General features: G+C 44.2%; 2 protein-coding genes and 1 long non-coding RNA gene across 4 annotated transcripts; 2 read left to right on the top strand and 1 right to left on the bottom strand.

Moving 5' to 3' along the window:
• Window positions 1-411: 411 nt before the first annotated feature.
• MFS3 (major facilitator superfamily transporter 3) lies at window positions 412-5,604 on the top strand. Its single transcript, XM_033483122.2, has 9 exons — window positions 412-843; window positions 2,537-2,775; window positions 3,127-3,360; window positions 3,513-3,600; window positions 3,752-3,984; window positions 4,104-4,253; window positions 4,327-4,459; window positions 4,546-4,787; window positions 4,881-5,604. Exons 1-9 carry the CDS (start codon window positions 819-821, stop codon window positions 5,055-5,057), a joined length of 1,521 nt encoding a protein of 506 aa, XP_033339013.2. The 5' UTR covers window positions 412-818; the 3' UTR covers window positions 5,058-5,604.
• On the bottom strand, window positions 5,059-7,722 carry l(2)10685 (5-methylcytosine rRNA methyltransferase l(2)10685). Of its 2 annotated transcripts, XM_033483123.2 has the most exons (8): window positions 7,555-7,722; window positions 7,036-7,218; window positions 6,612-6,972; window positions 6,361-6,543; window positions 6,002-6,285; window positions 5,810-5,934; window positions 5,592-5,729; window positions 5,059-5,504 (listed from the first exon to the last, which is right to left on the bottom strand). In XM_033483123.2, exons 1-8 carry the CDS (start codon window positions 7,630-7,632, stop codon window positions 5,363-5,365), a joined length of 1,494 nt encoding a protein of 497 aa, XP_033339014.2. In that variant the 5' UTR covers window positions 7,633-7,722; the 3' UTR covers window positions 5,059-5,362. The 2 variants fall into 2 exon arrangements, with proteins under 2 accessions (XP_033339014.2, XP_033339015.2); XM_033483124.2 differs by lacking the exon at window positions 7,555-7,722 and having other exon boundaries at window positions 6,612-6,984; window positions 7,036-7,173.
• Window positions 7,723-10,021: 2,299 nt separating this feature from the next.
• LOC117227680 (uncharacterized) lies at window positions 10,022-18,156 on the top strand. Its single transcript, XR_004492125.2, has 2 exons — window positions 10,022-17,129; window positions 17,445-18,156. It is a non-coding gene; the product is annotated as an uncharacterized LOC117227680 (long non-coding RNA).
• Window positions 18,157-19,041: the final 885 nt, after the last annotated feature.

The following is a 19,041-nucleotide window of genomic DNA, read 5'->3' as shown; positions in this document are numbered from 1 at the left end:
TGCGACGTTTAGTAAACATACTTTGATATTAAATAAGGTAGATAGTAAATGCGCAATAAAAAGATTTTCGTTGAATAAAGCAACAAGACCGAAGGCATTACGTATTTTTCTAAAGGTCATAGTTGATATATTGCCTATTTAAAATCCTGTTCAATTTAAAAAAATACTATTACAGTTTTCATCCCTTTTGTAAGGCATCCGATGAATGATTTCTCGCTTTTGTCCGAATGGTAGAATATTTTGGTGAAATGTGTGTGTGTTATATAATCGATAATTTTTATTTCTCTACTATCTAAAATTTCCTTCGGTAGATTGAAACAGAAAAATTTCCGGGAATCGATGACGGTGTTCAACGTAAACAGAAGTACGTCACATGGGCCGAAGGTGGTGTAACACAGGGATTTCGAGTCTGCGTTCGCGCGTGGCTCGGCATTTATAGAAAAGGCGTACGCACGGTGGTATCGTCCGAAAGGCTCGGAGGATTCGAGTCATCTCGCACGTCTTCAGTGGCACGTTGCACAAATGTTGAATCGAAACGGAGGATCGAAAGTTCCCGAAATAAACGTTTTACCTGTCAGCTCTCAATCAACGAAAATCAGATCAATGATCAGTAGAAAAATCGCGATTAGAAAAAATTAATCTTATCACCTAATTGAAATGAAGTGCGCAATGTGATAAGTGACTTACAAAACGTGTCACAGTTTTTAATGATTAAATTATCAAACTGAATCGTGTGAATTCAAATTGTGAAGTAGTACATTTATATATTATTCGACTTACGAAATCGTTTTTTTAACAGTGAGTGACCAGAGGAAATCATGACTGGAAAAAATAATTCCAAAGGTAGGCGAGTTCTTTGAACTTGTTTTTTTTTTATAGTTATTATCGTTTACTACACCGTGTTTATATTGTTCATATATCTTTTTAAAAATTTACAGTATTTGCTATATTATATTTTATTTGTAATATGTTACATTTTGAAGATTGAGTTTTTTTGCCCTCGGAGGTCATCGGAGATCATCTCAATAACCTTCAAGTGTCCTCCGCCTCCAGATCTTTACGTAATGCTATGATATTGATTTTTCTAAACTGAATAACTAATAAAATATTAATATTAGTAATAAGGGATATTTATTTTGAAAAGATTCATTTTTCAAACCGTTAATCCTTCATGGAAGCAGAACATTCAACAAGTGACATCGAGTCGAACGCGCATTATTAATCTGTAACTTATCAATTTTTATGCAAAATCTCACGTTTTTAGAAATTTGTAAAGACAAGTATCTGACAACAAATTAGTCTATTTTGACAGATTGATTTTGATAAGTTAAATAAACGGAAGTGGACAAATATTATATAAATAGAATTTCTTGAATTTAAACTTATTGTTAAAAAAGACTATGTATCGTATTACTTGAAAACAAGTAATTAATTACAGTCGTTTAAATTGTATTCGCGAAGTTGTAATAACTGCAGCTGACGCGACGCTTGGTTGATGCAATTCCTTTGCAATCGTAGTGACTAATTGTCGTCGTTCGTGCGTGCTTCTTATCAATTTTAGTAAATTACCGTTGCTAAAATGTTGAATTTAAATAAGTGGAATTTACATTCGCGTGTTGATTTACGAAAGTGACGCTGGCGTGTAATTAAACAATTTTTAACGAATTTGCCACCTAAATATATCGATCAATTATCCCCCTTTTGTCGCCTTGATCATTCGGTTGTTAGTTATTTGGTCGGAGAGTTATTCTGGAACCGAGTTCAACCGACCCGTGACCCATTTTTCGAACGAAGATAAACGTGCGTAATAAAAAACGATGCTTTTCTTCGAGTACTAAACAAGCGTATCCATTACTTTAAGTGTCTCTGCAATTAATGTATCCATGTATCGAATGTAGTTTTAAATATTTCTCCATTATCGATCAAATAGAGAGAATGCGTTAGCGCTCGAGTCGGGAGAGCATCGAGACTAGACATTCTGGCGGTACTATCTCTAATACGTGTTATCGCATAATCTAATTCTTCATTAGATTTGGTAATTGCGAAGGTTTTGATAGAGGCTTCATGAATATTCATTAATCAAGTCACAAACGTCTGGATAATAGAACAGTTTATATGCAGAATTGGTCACGTACGCGCTATTTTCACTTGCACGTAACGCTTCACCTCGCTGGCAAGACCAGGTAAAGTCGAGGACCTGAAAGCCTGTTCACCTGTCTTCGTGCCGTTCGACACGTCGCGCCACGTTGTATAGGTAGAACCTTCGGATGAACCCTCGGCGATGTTAGAAATCGTGAAACTTCCGATTATGAAAATAAATACTTTTCATCTCCATATACTCCAGAATCTACTTATTAGTAGAACAAAATGGTCAAGTTATCCGACTTCAACATGTTCATCGGTGCGATTTACTTAAAACTCTTAGATCTTGCGAATGAAACGCACGAAAATATTGAAATGTAATCAGTAATTTAATAAAATGTTTTAAAAAGTCAATTGTTCGAGACGAACGCTATGTTCTTAAAAATGTTTTCAGAAAGCAAAGGCATCATGTTGCCGGCACGGTACTTGATGGCAGCGATGGGTTCTATTGGACTGGCAATAATTTATGGTTTCAAGGTAAACGTAAGTGTGGCGATAGTGGCTATGGTAAACCACACTGCTGTGAGGCTATCGGCGTTGGATAAAAATGAGTCCGAATTTGCAACTTTACTTACGGTGGACGAATGTCCGCACGAAGGTGGATCCCTTAATATGACAAAAGGTGTTGTCGAGGTATACAAATCTTGTCACTACGAAGGGAATATGAATATTAACACTAAACCTACCACGGCGGTCGAAATGGCCGGTTCCACATTTTTTATTTCAACATTTCTGGTATTCTAGAGCCATTTTCGTAGGAAATGATCGAATAAATTTCTTAATTCAAGCACACATTTATTATAAATTATTATACAAATTATTATATTATAAATTATATTATAAATTATTATAGTAACATGTCTAAATAAATTCAGTCTTGTAATTCTTATAAAACAACACACGTCAGTCGCTTTTAGCGTTCGGTTGGTTTAGTGTTAAATAAAATGATGCCGACGGGAAAGTATAATTATATCGTTTTCGTAGGATGGTCCATTTGTGTGGAACGAACCACTGCAAGGTCTGATTTTATCCTCGTATTTTTGGGGGTACATGGTATCACTGCTTCCGGGTGGCAGGATGGCCGAACTATTGTCCGCCAAATGGGTAATGAATGGATCGGTACTTCTAAACGTTGTGGCATCTATATTGTCACCTGTTGCTGCAAAGCTCCACTACTCTCTTTTCATTGTGTGCAGATTCTTGCAAGGGATCGGCGGAGTTAGTATTAAAAAACAATATTTTACCAAGTAGAAAATATTACCATTTTATATTTATACTATTATTTACCATTATATGGTAATAATATATACTATTATTTACCAAGTAGAAAATATTACCATTTTATAAAATATTTTACCATTTTATTGCAGGGTGTAACATTTCCTGCTATGCACGTTATGATTGCTAAATGGTCTCCACCGAACGAAAGAAGTGTCCTCGCTTCGATTGTTTATGCAGGTATTATTTTTTTAACGAGACTTTTTGTAAATTAATTTTTAATTTCAAAGTTTCTATTCTATGATTTCACAAACTCTACTTATTTTATTTTTAATAAATTTCTTTAAAATTTATTTTCGTTATTATGCTTCAATATTTTTGCTTAAAATAGGAACAGCGCTTGGAACGGTAATCTCCATTTTATTAACGGGAATATTAGCCGCAAATTTGGATTGGGTATGGATCTTTTACATAGAAGGTGCTCTTTGTTTGATTTGGTGTACTGCGTGGTGGATCATGGTCGAGGATAGTCCCGAAGAACAAACCAGATTTATTAGCCAACAGGAAAAGGACTATATCATGGAATCTTTGGGACATGGAAAAGATAGCAATGAACGTAAAGAGGTCCGATAAAATTCATGAAATTGACGTTAAATTTTTACATGATGTACACTTTAACTTTGAGTAGAGATTATATGCACTTCAACGAAATTCCAAACATACAAATATTTTTATTCTTTTAGAAATTGTCAGTTCCATGGAAGCAAGTGCTAACATCGAAACCATTCATGGCAATTTTAATTGCTCACTTCTGCAGTAATTTTGGCTGGTACATGTTGCTCATTGAATTGCCCACTTTCATGAATCAGATTTTAAAATTCGACATGAGTTCAGTGAGTACCTCTACCGAAAATTGAACAAGATCTTAAAATTCATGTTATTCGAGTTAAATATATTTTTCTCCAGAATGCTACCCTCTCCTCTATGCCATTTTTATGTATGTGGATCTTTACTATGGTGCTCAGCAAAGTTCTCGCAATCATACAAGGAAAGAACTTGATCACAGTTACAATGTCAAGAAAAATTGGAACATGGTTCGGTAAGTTTTATTGCTGTCATCGCTTTTGCATTTGAAAAATCGTACGAATCTGGTTAAATGTAAATTAAAATATTTTTTTTCGGCAGCATCCATTGTTCCGATGTTCTGCCTGATAGGAGTTTCATATGTTGGCTGCAATAGGGCTTTAGCAGTTGCATTAATGACTGTTGGAGTAACTTGCATTGGAGGAATGTACAGTGGATTCTTATCAAACCATATTGACATTGCTCCAAATTTTGCTGGTACACTCGTCGCGATCACAAATTGTGTTGCTACAATACCTGGATTTGTAGTTCCGATATTTGTTGGAACACTGACTCAAGGAAATGTAGGTTTCAGTAATGAAGCAATTTCAACTATGATAGACGAATTTGACAAAAATTTAACTAATTGATCCGTCGAAAATTTTCTGTCACCACAGCAAACTATAGGAGCATGGAGAGTCATATTCTTCACGACTGTGGGATTGTACATAATCGAGATGTTAGTTTATACTATCTTCGGAAGTGGAGAAGAACAGCCTTGGAATAGAACTAAACCAACTGATGAAGAAACAAGCGATCAGACATTACCACTAAAAGATGACATTAAAAAGTAGATTTTTGTTGGATGTGTATAATATTATTCAATTGTTTCGTTTCATTTTTGACACACATAAAGTTCAGTATTACTTTTCCGGTTTTGTACTTACATAGATAAATTTCACTTTAACAATTATTGTGTGAGAAATGAAAAATTGTTTAAAGAAAAGATTATCACTGATAATCTGTTTTTACATGACAAGACTTATAGATTTACTATACTCAAATTTTACAATTACTACTTTAAATATTACGTCATTAATTACGTACTTACAATATTATGTACATTTTACACAATTACTTTTGGATGTTATATAATTGCTCATCGTATTCGTTCTATTTTACAAAAATACATAGGACCCCAATTATTACCAAGCGTGGGAACAACGATATGACCGTATCTCATTCCTATTTCTCCAAATTCGTACACATATCGTAACGGAAATAAAGCTTCTGTCATGTCCCTAGAAATGAGTATATCGCATGAAAAACAAATACAAATAATATGATTAATAAAATTGTTTTCTAAAATAGAAATATAATATACACACTTTACAACCATAATATGATTAGTCTCTTCCCAGGCCTTTTTCAATGCCACATGCACAACACCGTCATTTTGAACAGGACTTAGAGCACATGTTGAATAAACAACAGTACCTCCAACGCTCACTAATTTTAATGCATTTCTATAAAGAGATTAAATATTACTGATAAAAATAATACAAACTGTGCCCAGCTCCGTATATATACATATATATAAACTAACGTTAAAATCTCAGATTGTAGTTCTGGAAGGCGTAGTCTTTCCTTAATCCTGGTAGATTTAAAAATATTATTCTCGATAGAATGCAACGAATGTCTGTCCGTCGTGCACGGTACGTCAACTAGTATCTAAAATGTATAAACGTGTAAATACTTTATCTTGAAGAAGTATCGAAGATTTAGTAAATATTAATACCTTATTATACAGATCTTTCTCATCGATTAATCGAGCATCGTTTTCTGTTACGATAATCATTTTCTCCTTACCGGTATTGAACAGATACTGGTTTATAACAGTACGTATTTTATTTGCTCGAGATTCTGATACATCATTAGCCACCAATAGATGTGGCATAAGGGTCTGAACAATAGCTAAGGATTTACCCCCTGGCGCAGCACACATATCGAGAACAACATCTCCCAATTTGATATCAAGAGCTAAAACAGGCAGTAAGGAGGCACCATCGAACAAATAATAATCTAAAAAACACAAATTTTAGATGATTCATGTAACTATTAATAGGAGATGATTTCAGTTAAATCTCAAATATAAACCTGAAACTCCAGTAGATCCTCTTCTAGGAAATAGAAATGTCTCCTCGCTTCCTCTTTCAAATGCATATGGGTGTAAGTGTTCTGGGAATGATATAGTAGATTCTTTAACAATATTTACTTTGAATTCAGCTGCTTTGTTATAAAATGTATAATATTCGGATTGTAGCACATAATCGTCCAAACCTGTACAATAAATTTATGTAATTAAGATCTTAACTTTTATTCCATCTAAAAATCTAATTTAAACTAACCCTTCAATTTTGTAGCAGGTATGTACTCGTGAAATACAGATTGGTCGAAAGACGATTCAACAACACGGTTAGTATCTATTTCAATCTCGTTTAAATCTTGTTCTATAGATTGTAATTTTATAGGCTGTAATGCGTCGTCTTGTCTAATCAATGATTCAGTATCTTCTTCTAATTTTACTGATTGCAACGAATCGGTACATCCTTTAGTATAAAATGATTCTATGTCTGATAATTCAGAGTTCTGTATAATAGTATTCATGGGATTCTGTACATTTTTTGGCTTCATAGATTCAATATCTTGTTTAATTACATCTTCTTTAAATACATCATATACTGACTTTAAATGCATTGCACCCATGGACTAAAACAAATCCTAATTACAGGTATTTTGAATTAATATTAATGAATTTCAAAACATACATACTTTCAACTCCGAATGTGTCCTTTCTGTATCACTAAAATTATTAATCACTGCTACATGTTTATTTCTTTTCATAAGTAACGAAGCTCGCATGTTTGTCCATAGATCCCCATAAAGTGGTCCATAATATTCATCAAAGTAATCGAGTGCTTTATCTCTAGCAGTTGTCTGTTTCCTAAGCACAGCCTGTAATAAAACATTTAGAATCTATTAGTTCACAGTATATTTTTCTACATTAATTAATAATTACAGCAATCAAGTATTTCACTATTTGCTTATAATACATCGTTATTTATGTATATATATATATATATATGTGATAACTTAAAACATTTTTTTAATCAGTTAACTATGCAAAAATCTTTCAGCGGTAATGATTTCGGTTCGCACGCAACGTAAATATACGAAAAAGAAGTGACAATTATTCAATTTTTCATATTCAACATTCAATTTTTCGTCGAACATGTTTTCAACCAAGCAAGAGACGTAACGAACTTTCATTGATAATAAAAAGATACAAACCCAATGAGTCGAACCGTGCTTGTCTCTAACGGATGTTGTTACTATTCTAAATTTCGATTTAACAAATAAACGCGCCATTGTTTTACAACAATATGCAACCCTTTAAATCATAATCTGTTCAGGTTATGCGAAGGTTCCAGTAAACTGAATACAGAAATATGAGGGCGGCAAAGCTCGTTACAACGTGCCGCCACCAGATGGCGTCACCGGTGCATTCGTGCATCTTTTAAACGCAAGAAGTGGTCGACGTCGATTAACCGTTAGCGAGAATGGTGTAAAAGAAGAAGGGCGTGAACCGGCGTGAACTGCAGACACAGGTGAAGCAGGACAACCGACGAATCCACCCGTTACGGTACTACCGGTACTACTTGACTTAATGCTGTACGTCACGTCTTTCTCTTTCCCTCTCTCTCTCTCTCTCTCTCTCTCTCTCTCTCTCTCTCTCTCTCTCTATCGGGCTATCCCTCTCCCTCGCGAAACTCAAACACTTATTTCTGCGTAGACCTTTCTTTTCCTACTTTGCCGACTTTCTTTATCGCGAGCCGGGGTTACCCGTCGGTGAAAACAAACCGAAACAGGTACACGCATATACATACCGTGCACAATGCGTGTATCAGGCTACATCATTATCAGATACGAGCCACGACAAGGAAGCGACACGTATTTGTCGTGACATCGAGATGAGAAACGTGCCGAGCAAGATGGAGCGAACGGGGGATGGTGGGGATCGGGAACGGACACATCTTTGCGCTCCCCTCTTGCGAAGGCACTGGTGCGCTATGAAACGTGGCTGTTTCGAAAGTTCCAACTCGGAACAACCTATTTTAGATGCTATAAACCGTTCCCCGACTTTAAAATTGTTTTCGGCCGACGGCTACGAGCCCTCTGTACCCGAACAATGGGAGCTCGGAATGGATATGGCCCTGCGAGCCACCTAGAGAATTTTCCTAGTGATTTACGATACGCTAAACAACGGAATCCCTCGGTTCCCCGAAGTTCGACCGCGAACATCATAGATCTTCGTTACGGAATATCTTTGACTGCGGGGCCAGGACCGCGATGGCGGCCGTAAAAATAATTTCGCCTGATCCATATTTCGTGTCAACAATGCGAGCCGGAGGAGGAGGAGGAGCGGAGAGCGAGGCCCGACGCCGATAATCTTGTTACCCTCGAAACGCGTACAACATATACATACCCGGTGAAAGTCTCCACTGTACGGTAGACGGGAGTTCAGTGTTCTCGAGGGGAACGAAACGAGAACGTCGCGCAGGAGATCAGCTCTTTTGCTTCGTGGAGATCAGCTAGTCCATGGGGTGCGGTAAACCCTATTGGCCCCGGCGTGTGTGTGTGTGTATGTGTGTACACGTGCACGCACACCGTCCCATCGGCACGCACACGAACCAGCGGTCACACATGTGTGTCCTGACGCTTTCGTGTGTTCCCCCCCATTGTCACACGCATACAGAAAACTCTTCCTCTCGATGAATCTCGACGACCCGAATCGCTCGACGGCGAGGCTGGTTTCGTGGATCTCTTCATGAGAGGCACGTCGTACGCGATTTGTCGGGGCACGGGGTGTGACGGGGACTCGAGGCATCGTAAAGGCAATGCACTGTAAGGAGCTCACGACGACTATACCCTCCTCCCTCTCCGCGTCGCCGCCCTCCCTCTCGATCTTTTGCCACCGTCCCTTTCTCTCCCTTCTTTCTTCGCCCCCTCTCTCCCCCTCCCCCCGTACACCCCTCTCTCTTTCTTTCCCTCGTTCCGTCTCTTTCTCTCTGTCGCTCTTATCAGAGACTCGACTGCACGACCTCACTCATACTCTCTCGTTCTATTGCTCGCTCGACTGATCTCTCGAGGAGGGCGCGTTAGGGCGCTCGGCCGGGCTACTCCGTGCGCATCTTTAAACGTTTCTTGATTCGTGCGTGTACCGAAAATTTCATCGACACTGGACCCGCTTCCTCTGCTCCTGCCAGATCCACCTCGTCCCTTCCTCCCTCCCTCCCACCGTCCCGCCCTCCCGCGGGCACTTCGCCGCCGTTGTGCACCGCCTCGCTTCACCAACCCCGTATTAAAACGGTGTCATCGGGCGACGATCGCGAAGTAAAACGGCGAGGGCAAAGGACTCGGAAGTTGCGACATCCGGTACACAATACTGCCGCTTCCTGTCTCCCGTGACCCTTGATCCCGCTCGGTCTAACCCACGTGACCCCGGCTCCACGTACGTAATTCTCATTTAACACACGTGTGGCGGAGCGGGAGGGGGGGTCCCGTGGCCGGTATGCAGAGTATGTCGAATGTATTTTCACTCGGAACCCTTCGCGGTGAACCCTAAAATCGGCCATTTCTATGTATCATCGACGAAGACCGCTCGGAACGAATCCGACGGTGGTGTTTTCAACCGGCCGGACAGGAGCGACCGCTTTCGAAAGTGGACTTCAACTTCATAACTTTGGTGATACCGATAAAGAGACTGATAACGGTAATACGGTACTGCGACGGGTATTAAAGAGACCAAGTTTATTTGTCCGCGGCCGTTCAGCGTTCCGGGAGCGACAATAGCGAGGCCTCCGCCGGTTCACGGAGTCCTTTTGGTTTCGTCTTTAAAGGATTCTTAAACCCTTTTGTATTATCGGAAGCGTGAGAACACGCGGTTCCGTGTGTTAACCGGTAGTGTATCAGCCATCGTAACAGATTCTGTACAATGGGTGGTTGATTCCTTTCTAAATCACTAGGTTTCCTCGCGTCGTTGATGGACGAACCGCGGATACATTCACCGGGCCGACGATTGTTCGGCGGTGAACACGTGGTGCGTGCCGGCGACGTGGAAAAAAAAGGGGGGAAAAACGGAATATGTTAGGATGAAAGAGGAGAAATCACTCCTGATTCCGTAGTTCTTTTTCGTTGTCACCGTCCTACGCTCCGTTCCCGCACCGAGAGAGTCTCCCGTCACGTGCATGCATGCGTGCATGCGTACACCGCGGAGCGGAGAGTGCGTACATGCGGGGTCGTTGAACGAGCAGGGGGTACCGAGGACAACAGTAACGACTGCACCAACCCACTTACGTCGACCCTATACAAGTCACGTGCACGTACACTGCTCGGCAATAATGGTCCCCAGAGGGTGTGACCTATTCTATATGCTGGATTCTCTCGCGCGATCAGCCTACTTGCTGGTACCAACGTGCCTTGGTGGTACCCGACGTCTCCTGCGGAGAACCTCGAACGCCGTGGTTATTAATTTCAACGTTTCAACATTTCGCGTTACGAACGTTGTTACGATTCCACGCCTCCCGACGATTTTCGACGCGGTCGCACATTGGTACCGTACTGTTTTTTCCGTCGTCGTGCAGTCTCGGGACAATCCCCGGAGATCTGGCGTCAGAAATGTATTCGTCGTTACCGAAGAATTCAGGATGATCTCCAACCTTTCGAAAATGTTGAAATGCGCACGCAGAGATTTCGTTCCATACCGAGAATTAACGCTAAATCTGTCGAGCACCTAAACATGACTGGCCAATGATCGCTTTACGACTATCAGACGGCTGAATTTGTTTAGTTGTTTCGCCATTCTCATTATAGCGAATGCTTCGTTCAAGGAACATTTGTTCAGTTATTATTTACGAAGGATTCTTTACAATCCCAGCGGCATTGAAGCAAAAGTATGCATTCACATTTTTTGATGTTGTTAAATATACGCGGAGAATTTTAAGAAGCACAACGAGGCAACTTCTGAGGCAACTTTTTTCACGATTTTCAGGTATTTTCTGAAAGCAGATGTTACCTTGAACGTCTTCGTTCGATCTGTACGATCTTTTTCTTGTTTTGTGACCCACTGAACGCGACGTGCAAACGTAAACACTAATTTTATGCGTCGACGCAATTTGATCGAGATTATTAACAACGACACAATCAACTCTCGCGCGTCACAGGGTTATACAAGCGTGTCGCCGTTCCTCATTTCGTTCGTAGAATCTTTCTACGTAATTAATCGCTTCCAAAATACCCTTACATAATCGTACTTTCGAGACAAAACTTTCCAATTAGCGATGCCCGCGTTACCCTCGGGCAGATCGGCCAGTCGAAACCGCCGAAACCGATCGAGCTGGTACGAAATGCAGGTGGTTAAATAAGGGAAAGACAATGGGCCAATATTTACGAGCCGATTTGGCGTTGACACGATGTTGCCGACACGTCTCCCCGTGCTTATGTATAGACCGAATGTTTTCTAGACGAATTTGGCGTGGCGTGCGGTCCCACTCGTCCAAATATTTTGAGCCCCTGACACCGAGATATTCTCTCTCTTCGGGATTGCGAAATACGCGGCTTGGACGGAGCCGGACGATGTACGAGGACGAAAGTAGGTAGGTAGGTAGGTAGGTGGGCAGACGGAAGTCAGTTTAACGGTATCACCCGAGAGCTCAGTCAGGCTTCGATCCTTACGCGTGGAATGGGGTTCAACGAAATTCGTAGCTTTCTTAAGCCGCGCTCTTCTTCGCGGCACACGGATTTTTTTCTTTACGATCGACGCCCACTGGCGAAAACTTCGGCGGGACGCAGTCGGAATTTTCGAGTCGCTTCAGGGACTATCTCGACGTGGTTCTCTCCTCTCCGCGACACGTCCGACGCCCACTATCCGAACGAAGTTAGAAAAAGGATCGAGAGAGCTGCGCGCGATTTCGAAATGTTTTCTTCGGGATACGGGCGCGTAATTGCATTTCCCCCTACGGCTTCGTTCCCCCAAAAAGAGAAGAGCCGAAGTTCAAACTAAATTGCTCGGTTAAAGCAAACGTTTGCCGGTTGCCGTTTTGCAAAATAAAAAAGGCTTGTCAGTCGGTGAGCTGACACGACGAAAAATTGGATCGCCGTGGCGCGGCGCGGCGCGGCGCCCACTATGTATCCGCACGGTTGCTATCTTCTCTTCGGCTCTTCAACTTCACGGCACCGGCGGAGTTGTTTAAAATTCGCGGATGTAATTAAACCTCTACACGCGAGCTCTTCGGAGCATCGGGAGCTGAACACTGTTTACGGGGTGAAGAGCATTCCCAGGAACGGTCCCTGGGTTCCTACCACGGGGTTGCTGGGGAACGGTGGTCGTCGGGTACGAGGGCATTGACCCCCCCTCCAGTGCCATGCCGCTCCCACACTGCATTACGTCAGGCTACGTCCACTGCATCCTGCTCATCTTCTCGAGGTTTTATGGGAGGTTGGCTTGCTACCCGCGAGTATTCACGGCATGGGGTTGCGCTCCGTGTGATCCTTTCCGTGTTCACCGGAGTTATCATCCCGGTCGGTCTAATACCCGAGCAAATAAAAAATCTGGGTCGCCGAGAGAGACTTCCTCGAAATGGCCATCGCCGCCTCGTTACCAGTTTACGGGATCGAGCAGATCAAACAGTGCAAGACGCGGCGAAGGCGCACACGTGTTTGGTCAAGACTAAGGCAATGCCCTTCCGAAACGCTGATAATAGGAGATAGACGGATATTGTGTTATCGTTGGATCGCACGAGCGCCCGCCCGCCCGTCCGCGCGCGCGCGCGCGCAACCGAGCGAGCATGCCAACAACGTGACGATTACGAGGAGCCACGTCGGTATTTCTGATGTTCACACTCCGATTCGGCGAGAGGGGTACAGGAATATATTAATTTCGAATGGTATGCGTACCTTGATCACCTTCGACTTCGGCCCTCTAGAGAAAGTATCCGAATAATCGCGCGGATCCTCCTGTATACACCGTTCCTAAAGGATTCCCCGCTAGTCAGGTTATTTGGTGAACCAAAGGGAGCCGCGGTTACGGGTGATGGTGGCTGCTACAGCAACAACCTGTTGCAACCACCCCGACACGCCATAGCCAGCGGGAGACGTCCAACTGGTCCGAAGCAATCCCAGAAGCTGCATACCCACTGGCAGTCGAGTTTCTCGTTTACTTCGGTGAACCTGCTATGGCGAAGCGTAACGAACCCACATTTTTCCAAGGGGATATGTTATCATCGAATAATATCCGGTACACCCGTGTCTCGCTAACCCTTCCGCGGACGATCCGCGATAGACGGGTTCCCCGCGCGGCGGAACTCGAATCGAACGAAATTTCATTCACCGTTTTCCTTTTCTCTTTTTTTTGTCCGCGCCACTATTGAATAGAAAGGATGTCACCGTTAAGGGAAACAGGTGGAAAGGTGTCGTGGCCACATTTAAGTGCCTTCGGGGATCCCGCTATACGAATAAACCCCGACTCATTCGGAGTACCCTTAGGCGGTAACAATGCGGGTTTAGGTCTTTTTGAATCGAATTGAAATTGACTTTTGCTGCTACCTGTCTACCTGCTTACCTGTCGGCTCTTAGGGCGCAGAGGGGAACGGGAAATAAAGGGAGACCGAGAGCCAGCGGCGGACAAAGGGCGTATTCACGCGTCAGAAGTCACCACAGCGTAACGATAGGGTGGTCCATGGAGGGACCTGTAGGACCTACCTCGGCATTTCTGCGGCGTAACACTTGTCGCGCGGTTATTCATATAACGTGACGGTTTCCGCGCAGGTTGTCCAACTACCAAGTAAACCGGCCGTTCCTCGAGGCTTTGATAAGGATAATAATGGAAAGCCGGCTTTTTTGTTTTGTTTTGTTTATACGTCCATGCAAATTACGTATTGCACGAAGTGTACACACTTGACCCTGGTCGATTATTGCAAGAGAATAATTGTTTCGTTGTCAACGTGTTTTTTTCGCCCGTTTCGTTTTTTTTTTTATCGTTCGTTAAAAGCTATTTGAAACAAAGACGACCGTTACTTTAAATATTGATATATCTACATTTATTGCTTCGCGGTACGTTTTCTACGTGAACGAATAATTTAGAATTTCATTTTCACGCGAACACTTCGATGGCAACGGTGTCTCGTCGGTCGTGTGTCGACGGAGATCTGATTTTGTCTCGAACCGCGGGATCCGACATCGCGATTTATTAATAACAACGACGATTGACAAAACGTGTTTTTCGATCCATCGAAAAAATTAGAAGAACTACGAACACGTTGGTTCCCGTAGGAGCAACGTACCAGGAAGCCGAAAAGATAGGGCTAAAAAAGAACCGAAAGAAAAGTCGAGTCTTTAGTAGGTCAACGGCGATGTTGTTCCTTCCCTTCGAAGATTACGTCACCGCGGCTCCCAACTCGCGTCCGCACGGCCAACGCTGCACGTATCGCGGTCTCGCCGGTGTATGCGACGATATGTCATACATGTGTACCGGCTCCGTTCGAACGTGTGTACTTGGCCACCCACCCATCCACCCACTTAGAGGAACTATAGCTGTGTTTTAACATACCAGGTATCAGTCATGTTTGGATAAGAGTTCAAGCTCTACGGTAAAGTAAACAACACGAACGCGTTCCCGTCTCGTTACGATTTTTCCGATCGCGAGACCACGGTTTCGTCACTTATACATCCATCCCGTCCATTCAGAAGCGTTGTCGCGGGCGCGTACATGCACGCGCGTCGCCGGAGCATTTTTCTCGGTGGCGACTTTACGGTTACTTCGCGCTCACCGTTTCCTTCTTTTCCTCCGCGCTTTTTCTCTCTTTTCTCTCTTCCGTTTCTCCCTACCCTCTTTCCCCGTTCTTTTTCTCTCCCGTTTCCGCTCTCTTTTCTCTCCACTCGCTCTTTCGCGTTGTCTTTTCCCCTCCCCCCCCCCCCCTCCCGACGAAGCTGTACACACGCGGGGCTTTCCCTCGGTGCTCGCGTGCTTCGAGATCGATGAGCCGCGTGGGCTCACGAAGAACATTTCTATGCGCGTGACTACTGAAAAGGCGCACACAACAGGGGAAGAACGGAGGGAGAGGTATGCGGGTCGGGGTCGAGTCATGCATATCGATGACGGCTCCGTATGAATTTTTCATACTCTCCTACAATTTGAAAAGCGGCTCTCGGCGATCGTTTATGATTCTATAAACCCAGTGACCCCTGCGAAGGATTCGCCTCCGTATCCGCCGCCCGTGCCGCCGCGCCGGGGCATCCGGACGGCCGAGAGAGCCGCCAGCCGCGCGCGCTAACTGTTCCCGACCCGACCACTTTGTCGCGGTTAGCGCGGACGAAATAGGATTTCACGGACGCCGGTCGAACGCCGCTTCCTCCGTCCTCGGCACGGATGTAACAAATCGCCATTGATGGTCTGTCGGATAGAAGATTACAAAAAGACGACCGATCGTTCGCCGCCGCGCGGAGTGAAAGAAAACGGAAAGGAAAATGAAAGGCGACGGTTACGACGGTTACGCCGGAGGAGGAGATGGAGGTGAAGGAGCCGAACACGACGCGGGGGAAGAGAGAGAGAGAGAGAGAGAGAGAGCGAGAGAGAGAGAGAGCGAGAGAGAGAGAGGAACAGCGTGCGAGAGAGGGAGAGGAGAGGGGGACAGAGCGAAAAGTGGTAGGGGCAAGGGAAGAAGGTTGGGGTGCAAGAAGAGTCGGGGGAAAAAGAGAAGCGAGGAGTGAAAGATATTGGTAATCGAGGAATCCGGGAACCCAGAACCGTTCGAACGGTTGGCTGCCGCAGACGCAAGGTCGTTGTCCTTGGGGGATCAACGACCCCTCGATGAGGGATGCCGTGGTGGGGATATATATACACCTCCCCATCCATGACGCCCGCCGTCTGGGTATAAGGGCGCCTCCAGGTTGGGTTAGACCTAGGGTTAGATTTAGAAGTCAGGAATAGGGATGCGGATAGTCACGTAGGTACACGGATAGATAGAGCCGGGTAGGTGAGTAAGAGGACGACGGGGAGATCGCGGGGAGAAGGGAGCCCGGCAGAGGGAAAAAAGCTGAAAGGCAGCCCGGGGATAGTAAGAATCCGTGCTGGGTGGTAAAGGCGGGAGGAGGGCGACGCGAGAGAGGTGCGCAGGGATAGAAAACGCGGAGGCAGGTTTTTAACCGAAAACGACACGCCGAGGACCGGGCAGGTGCGATCGTAGGGGTAGAAAGTTCGATCTTCGAGTCGAAGTTCCCGTAACCACCTGTTGGGGTGGCGACGTCCCTTCCGAAACACAGTCGGGATCTTTCGCTGGCCCTCTATTTTCGGTGTCGGGTTCGTGTCTGGTATTGATAACGCGTTTCCGAGGGTATCGAATGACGGGGAAACGGAAAAAGCGGGTGAATAAGAGCAGGGAAGTTGCAGATAGAAAACGAAGGAATATACGTATACATATGTAAAATCGTTAAATAATTTCTAATATATATGTGTGTATATTGTTAAATAATTTCCAATATATATACATACATATATGTACATTGTTAAAAAATTTCGATTTCAGTGATCGGAGTAAATGATGGTATTGCCGGTAATTCCACCTGTCTTCTATGGTTTAGCCTGTCCTTTGGTTTTTTACGCTTTCCTCGGACGGCAACTAAGCAGGAAGTCTTTCTTGCTAGGTACCTGTCGCCGGAAGGACCCAAACTGAAGGTGTCACGGTCCGTAAGGGCCGTGAGAGTGCAGGACGATAGGTGGATCCTTTCTGGACACAGCGGAGCAGAGCAGGGCAGGCAAGGCCAGGGAGCAATGTCCCTTCGAGTCATCCCCTTCCTAACGTATATGTAAGGTATGCACGCCGTTACTCGCCTCCACGGTTGTCGACTCTTTTTATCGAACGACGGAATCTTCTACGATTCCTTTCCAACTTCCCCCACGGAATGTTAACCCTCTTTTCTATGATTATCTCTCCCTCTCTCTCTCTCTCTCTCTCTCTCTCTCTCTCTCTCTCTTTCTCTCTCTGTCTTTCTCTTTCTCGGTTTTCTTGCCGAAAAAGCAACGCGCCGCGCCGGTTTTCGACGAATTCGCAGGACCGGCCGATACTGACCGGGGATTCAGCCACGGCGCAATAGTCTCGAGAAACAATTGTACCGTTATTCATTAGTTACAGTTTAGGTACTCCGGGCTGCTAATCGGACGGTGCCTGCGAGAAGTCCGAGCGAAGACCGAGCGAAGACCGAGCGAAATAATGGCTAAAACGGACGGGAAGGAACAACGGCGAACCGTTTCCTTCGAGCCCGTGGTTTCTTGCGGCCGCCGATGGATAAGGATATCTGCTTCGAACTCTAAACAGTCGTCCGTTTGAGTCAGACTACCGCGGCCGGTTCGGTGAATCTCTCTGTGGTCGACGGAGGAGGACCGGACCCCGTATCTCGTGGACCCCTTTCTATTTGCGTTGACCTCAAAAACTTCTGGTTGACCTTAGAAGGGTCGGTGGTCGATCAATATAGGGAACCACTGTACTTTCCGGAGCAAATAGGAGAAATATCGTGTACGCCTCTCTCAGGGTGTAGCTGGCTTGATAAGATAGCCACTGCTGTCGCAGCGAGCGTATGTATACTGTACGCGATATTAAGGAAGGAGATAGAGAAAGGCATGGTTTTGTTCACTACTGTACCTATCGCGTAGTTTTTACACGCCACTTTCGGTGCATCGTATTCCACCAGCGGAGTCCCGTCCGCCAGACTGTACAAACTCGATCGAGAAAGAAAGGAAGAAATCTATATGTATATATACATATAAGATCCACGAAGGCTGTGTGTCGTTATCGAATGACGAAATAAAAAAAAAAAAGGGAACGGGGGACGCCCTATATACATCTCTGTCTGTGTTCCCTCCTCCTCAATGGTCCTAAGTAGGTACATACAGTGTACACATAAGGCCGTATTGCGACACACCAGTACCGTTCCAACTGGAAACCATACGCGACGGGGGGTTAAGTGTCGTTTTAACCTCCTATCGGTATTTGGATTCCTAAATCGACACTAATATTCTGTCAAAGGATTCCCCACGGTCGACCGTAACGAGCTGAATATTAATTTCCCCCGCTTCGAAAACTTTCCCGATAGAAAACTCCGCTCCGCGGAAACGTTGACGGCGCTGCCCGATCGCGCGAACAAAGATCGATAGCTGTTTCGCGGAGCCGTTCCCGCAGCCCGGATTCCCATAAATCACGATTTTTCCTGGTAAAACTGTTCGATAGTGTCGCAACCACGCTATAATTATGCCGTAACCTGTCACCCTTGACCGTGCGACTAGCCGGCCGCTCCACCTTTAGCACCATAAAAATCGTGCGTGGCATGCCTGCGTAAATTGTCATGCAAATTCACGCGTAGTTGTCCCCGCGTAAATAAACCGAACGGCCGATCGACAAATTTCCGTGTTCACGTGTCGCGCGACCCGCATATGAAAATGCTGTGATTGACAATTCTTGGCTCGGAAAAATGTACGGACGTTGCGTGTGACGAACGTTCGTCATGACCGCGGTTACTGTCCGGTCCGCGTTTCTCGTGTCCGCGGCGTATGTATCGGGTGAAAATTTGTGTTGACGCACAAAGATACAAAATAATAAACAATACTGTTCCGAGATTACTGCATAATATGTGGGTCGATCTTGAGGCCTCGCGCATTATGCGCCGCACCGTGAATAGTGTTGCTAATAAAGTTGGTTCTCACTTGTTAGTATAATTAACCCGTACAAA

The sequence above is a fragment of the Megalopta genalis genome, chromosome 1, assembly GCF_051020955.1.
Source record: "Megalopta genalis isolate 19385.01 chromosome 1, iyMegGena1_principal, whole genome shotgun sequence".
NCBI classification, from domain to species: domain Eukaryota; kingdom Metazoa; phylum Arthropoda; class Insecta; order Hymenoptera; family Halictidae; genus Megalopta; species Megalopta genalis.
The sequence above is the reverse complement of the archived record's forward strand: the minus strand, read 5'-3'. Positions and strand labels throughout refer to the sequence as shown.